The sequence below is a fragment of the Arachis ipaensis genome, chromosome B1 (genome assembly GCF_059453495.1).
Source record: "Arachis ipaensis isolate K30076 ecotype BB chromosome B1, ASM5945349v1, whole genome shotgun sequence".
NCBI lineage: Eukaryota > Viridiplantae > Streptophyta > Magnoliopsida > Fabales > Fabaceae > Arachis > Arachis ipaensis.
The window spans coordinates 142,650,787-142,656,854 of record NC_142436.1 but is presented as its reverse complement, the minus strand read 5'-3'; the positions used below and the strand labels follow the sequence as shown (position 1 = coordinate 142,656,854).

General features: G+C 35.0%; 1 protein-coding gene across 1 annotated transcript; it reads right to left on the bottom strand.

The window, feature by feature from the left end:
• Nucleotides 1–1,878: 1,878 nt before the first annotated feature.
• LOC107619893 (adenylate isopentenyltransferase 5, chloroplastic) lies at nucleotides 1,879–3,590 on the bottom strand. Its single transcript, XM_088499800.1, has 2 exons — nucleotides 3,372–3,590; nucleotides 1,879–3,068 (listed from the first exon to the last, which is right to left on the bottom strand). Exon 2 carries the CDS (start codon nucleotides 3,031–3,033, stop codon nucleotides 2,062–2,064), a length of 972 nt encoding a protein of 323 aa, XP_088355926.1. The 5' UTR covers nucleotides 3,034–3,068; nucleotides 3,372–3,590; the 3' UTR covers nucleotides 1,879–2,061.
• Between the last annotated feature and the right edge of the window lie 2,478 nt (nucleotides 3,591–6,068).

The window sequence follows — 6,068 nt, the reverse complement described above, 5'->3', positions numbered from 1 at the left end:
GTTCGGGTTGGTCGTGGGGTGTAGTATCTTCTAGACTCTACTTAGCTAGGCGTGGGTACAGTTGGCTAGCCAAAAGAAAGTTTGACTGGAATGGGCATGATAATTGGTTGTGGGTATGGCGACTGCATATTCCTGAGAAGTACAAGTTCTTGATTTGGCTCAATCTTCATAATGCTATTCCTACGGCAAAGTTTCGTTTGGGTCGTGGCTTAGCTTTATCTAGCACCTGTCATCGGTGTCAGAATGGTTCTAAATCCATTCTTCATTGTCTTCGGGAGTGCCCTAGTGCCAAGGAGGTCTGGAACCTTTTAGGCCTGTATTCAGATAACTCGGATTTACGTGATTGGCTCTACAGAGGTGCAAGGAGTGGATAAGTTTTTCTTTTCTTTTCGATCATCTAGTGGATTTGGAGAAGCAGAAATTATGACTTATTTAATATAGATTATTCTTAGAGTGCTAGTAAAGTGGTGAGTTTAATTCGTAGTTCAGTAAGGGAGTTTCACACTATTTTTGCTATGCATCAATCTTTGTCTCCTCCTTCGCTTTGTTTGCATTGGGTTCCACCTCCAGTTCATTCTGTTAAATTGAATTGTGATGCTAGTTATTTTGCTCCTTTTGGCTATGCTGGTTTTGGTTGTATCATTCGCAATCCTGATGGATGTTGGTTGAAAGGTTGTACTGGAAAAGTCGAAGTGTGCAGTGTTCTTTTTGTTGAATTATATGCAATTTGGAGAGGTTTACTTCTTGCTTGGGAGAGTGGATTTCGTAAAGTTATTTGTGAAACAGACTGTTTAGAAGCTCTTTTTTTGGTAAACCAAAGAATACTTGGTAAGGATATTTCGGAATGGAATTTGGCAAAGCATATACAGGAGGTTATGAATTGAAATTGGAGAGTCTCTATTCTTTTCATTCAGAGAAATGCAAAGTGTTGCAGATTGTATGGCTAAAGCAGCTGCTTCTAGCACGGACATTCACTCGAATTGGAGCCAACCATGAATTGAACTTCAACATCTAATAGATTTAGATATGAACCTAGCCAATTAATTTGGTTTTGTCTCTATTTTTTTCCTTCTTTATTTTCTATTTAGTCACAAAAAAAAAAATAACATATAAACAAGTAACAAGACCACAATGTCGCTCTTTGGTTCTTGCTATTACTAATTGACTCATCACAGTTCATCTAGGATTAAATTAAACATGGGTTCGATCCCACGAAGAGCCAGCTTGATCGTACTCAAAGAATAATAATATATATACAAAGTGATAATAAGCTATGAAGATGTGGCCTATTATCTATCTCAGTATGTATGTCTTTTAATTAAGTGGTGGGCGCAATTACAAAGAATGAAGAACATTCTATATATATATAATCAGTTAAACAAGAAGTAAATTAAGGATAGCGAGAGAATACTATCAACGGTGGTGGACATATACTTAGTATCGTAGCTTATTCTCAGCCTCTCCGGCCGCCAAATGTAGTTAATTAACGCCCTTAGCTTATATTTATCCCTGCCTCCTCCTGCTTCAATTAATTCATCAATACCCAATTAGCAGTAATTATTATTCAACTAGAATCTTTCTCATTATTAAAATAATAATATATTGTCATTAAATTAAATTAAATCAAAGTGTTTGTCAATTGATGCCTTAAGTGGGTACTTATCACTATTAAAAAAAAAAAAGAAGAAGAAAACATGTCTCCTATGTACGAAATTCATCCAACACTTTACCGGTTCGAGTTTGCAACAGTTATAGTGTTATACATTATTACACGACAATGTTATAACTTGGCCAAAAAACTAGGCGATATATGCTCAGCTCCACTACTTAATTAATTAAGTATTCCACTTGAATATATTATAAGCTGCTGTGAAGTAGTTAATTTAACAAAATATTGTATTTTTTCCTTAAAATATATAGTAAGTATATGGCTTTTACTACCAATGACATGACCTAAAAAAGGGACACCGGAAAAAGAAAAGAAAAAAAATGGTATGTCAGTAGTGGTGACATTTTTTCTATACTAGTAGATTGATATTAATTGTGTGTCCCTAGCTAGTTCTAATGTGTTACCGCGGCCATGGCGGCTGCTGGCGGCGAAGCTGGAGAGGACACAAGCGGCGGAACAACATGTTGATGAGTTTCGTCGTACAAGAACCTCTGCACGATCCTTCTAGCTTTAGCCACGACGTGATCCTCCCAAGCGGCTTCTTGTGTGTTAAGAAAAGCCTGAGTGGCGTCGAGGCGGTGCATGCTTCTCTTCCACACGGCGTGGAGGCGCTGAATCTTGTGTAGCTGGCGGTTGGCGAGCTTGCAGTTGTTGAGCTTGATGGTGGCAATGGCGTCTTCTAGAAGCCTGTTCTTGGTTTCCTGGTCTGCTTCCATGGACTCGGCTTTAAGAAATTGGTGAAACTCAGGGACTCCAATGGCCCTCCGAATCCCTCTGGAGTAGTCTCCGGAAGGGTCAAAGAAATCGCGAACTTCGTTGACTTGACCGGCCTGAATCATTTTGTCAACGCGGCGTTCCAAAGAGGAATGGAGGACGGGAAGAGAAACGTCGACCCAGAGGAAGCAGCAGTCGTACCTTAAACGAAAGTGGTCATGGTGGTTGACCAAGTGGTCAATGAAGGAGTTAGAACCACCGGCAATGATGGGAAGAGCGTTTCTCTGAACGATTGAATCAACGGCTCTGGTTGCTTCGTGAGAGAATTGTGTGGCTGTGAAGTCGTCATCGTCCACGAAACCAAGAAGGTGGTGTGGGACCCCACGAGACTCTTCCTCTGTCACCTTGTTAGTGGTGATGTCGAGGCCTTTGAACACTTGAATTTTGTCGGAGTTGACAATCTCCGCCGGTTTGAAGTGAGTGGCTATGTCAATGGCTAGCTTGGACTTGCCGGTGCCGGTGGCGCCAATGACCACCACAACCTTCTCCTTCGTGGTGATGCGGTGGTGGAAGAGGGACTCCATGGTCATGAGTAGGGGCTTGCATCCACATGACACCGAGTTATTAACACTCATCATCATCATCATCATATCCTTTCTTGTTTCTTCTTTAAAACTAACCGAACCTGCCAAGTTGACCAAACATTTATTTATTAAAACTCTGCTACCAATTGCGCTACCAACACAGCTCATATCTCTATTAATCTAATCAAAATACAAAGCTGGGGGAGAATCTAGCTAGCTACCCAAGCAATGCCATATGCATTATTATTAATAAACACTTTTAGTTTTATGCATGCCCCCCTTTTCGTTTCCAAAGCAGGGGAATCTATGTTTTTATTTATCCATGTAATTAAATTACTATTATAAATATAGAAACTCTCTTAAACAACAATTTTTTACAGAACCATAAAGCTATGAGTACGCACCTCTAATTAATTATGGATAGCTGCTGCTATAGTAGGAGTAGCTATATGTATGTATGTTGTTCGAGGAAAATTAAGAGTATGGTGTTATTATATGGATAATCGAGATAGCTTGATCAGAAGGGATTTAAAAAAAAATTGGTTTGAGTAGAAGGTGATTGATGAGAGTTGTGAGTAGCTAACTGGAGTTTAGTTTCTGAAATGGGGCTAACCGGCTATGGCAGCATATGCACCCTCACCTTCCTCTATTTATACACTCACCTTCTATGGCCCACCATATATATATAATTATAATAGTAATAATAAGCAAAAAAAAAATGACAAAAATGTTTTTTTTTTTCCATCCTCCCTTCTTTTTATTATTCTCCTCCGTAAGTAAACTGAAAGTTGTACCGGTAAATGGATGAAGAAAAATGTAAGGAGCCATGATGAGAGCCTTTTTTTTTTCTTTAAAGTGTTAAATTAGTTAGATCGCTTTTTCTTTTCTTTTTTTCCTATTTTTATTTTTTGTGATGAATGTATTGGTCTTATTTTTTTTAGTGTAGTATACAGCTGGCTTTTTTTCCAATCGGTACATGCATGGACAAGTTTTTCGGCACATTAGTTAGCTCTTAAGTATCAGATATTTTGAAAAAGAAAAGGGTATATATGAGGATAGGATAATAAGTTGAGAAATTTTAAGATGGAATTATAATCTTTTAAATAAAATAAAGTATTAAGTAACTTCTATCAAAATTTAGTGATAAATTTATAAGTTTATGGGAAAAAAAAGTATTAAATAAATTCTCAACAAATTGAAATTCGAGTTTTTAGCCCTTAAAAAGTATAATACTAAACATGATTCATCTTTTTTTTAGAGATTTACAAGTCTATGACTTTTTTGGGATTTTTTTCTTACTTATAAATCTATTTTATGTCGGTTCTATTCCATCCATTTCATAATAATTATTCCAGAGAAAACATACATAGACTAAGAATATTTAAAACTTATTAAAAAAAAGCTAGAATTCATTGCGTGTTGATTCTAAATTAAAAAAGAAATTAACATTAGACAAAAATAAAAACAAAAAAGAAAGCTTATATAAATTTCATATAAGAGAGAAGTGGTAATTAAAGAGAAAGATATACTAATAATCATATTATGTAGGGATGACAGAATATTATGTCAAAAAGTCTATCAAAAAAAGTTATTCCTTTCTTACAAATCTTAGCTTGTTTTTAAGAAATTAAAAATATTAGTACAAACTTTGCATTAATGATATTTATTTAGGTGAAATATACTAATATATAATTAATGACATCAAATCAAATATCTTAAAGAAATGGCAGGCCAGCCAGGTGGTGTGTATGTTGATCCTACTTGAAGCTGCAAACTCGCATCGTACGGTACAACTGAAGTTCCGAGCTGCTTGAGCTTAACTTCTAAAAGGACCAAAAAGTGAATCATATTCGTACACTTATATCCTGTGTTGTGGAATAAATCTTATAAGATGTGACACACTCACTAGTCACTACTACTCATCATGATTGAATTATTATTGGGCCATCAACATATACATCACGTTAATCACTTAATCACAACTAGTATTTTTTATTAGAGATAAATTAAAGCACCGTTAAGTGGTAGCCGATCGAATTTCTACTAATTCAACCTCAATCGATCATAACTTAAATGATGTAGCATCCAAATTTGGTTGAGTGCGTGCGTGTAGCGATTTTGATGCAGTGATTACCGGTATGAAAATTGAAAAATGTTATTAGATAAGGGGGATAAATTTATGTCGCTTAATTAGAGAAACAAGGATATCGTAGATAGTGTGAAAATAAAAATGGTGGCATGTCGAATGGGAGAAGGAAGGAGGTGCCTGTGCAGCGGGGGCATAGCCGTAATAATAAAGGAAGTAGCATAATTAATACAATTTAATAAATATAGAATTATCCAGAAGTTTCCACGTGTTGGTTCGCAGTTTTGGTCGCACCATGGAAGCGTGCAATTATTCTTCTGTCCTTTGGTAAGGGCAGGGTTATGAGGTCAACGACTCAACGCATGCAACTTCAAGCCAATATATTCAACTTCTGTTTGCCTCTTCGATTAATACGGCAATTAACTTTTGTTTCGAGATTAGGCCCATGTGATTAGTGTTAGACCTCAGCTCTTAGTTTGTGTCTTTAGCTCTATTAACATCGCTTAGTTTATTACCTCGTATTTAGCTTGTATTTGCCTTTTCTAATTTTAAAAGGAACTAACTGAGCATGTCATAGAATTATAAGTTTATTTTGTTTTTTTGCTTTGGGAAAGTCTTTCTATGGGTGGTTGATGCATAATTGCATAATGCATATGCATGTATTTAGTACATGGACACCACTCATATATATAAAGATGGCAAAAATAACTTTTTTTTTTAATTATTTATCTAGTCATAGTTAAAAGCATATTTTACAATGATAAATTAATAATAAAAATACAAATTTTATAAATAAAATTAAAGATATAAAAGAAAAAATAATTATATTAATAATTTTAATTAATATTAATTCAAACAACACTGAATCTTTTAAATTTATACAAAATGTTTTTTCCAAAATTTTAATTTCATAATAAATTTTATTCAAAAAATTCAAAAATAAAAAAAATTATTAGACTAAAATTAGAACAATTAGCAATAAGAATTCATAGATAAAAATATAGATTTTCAAAAA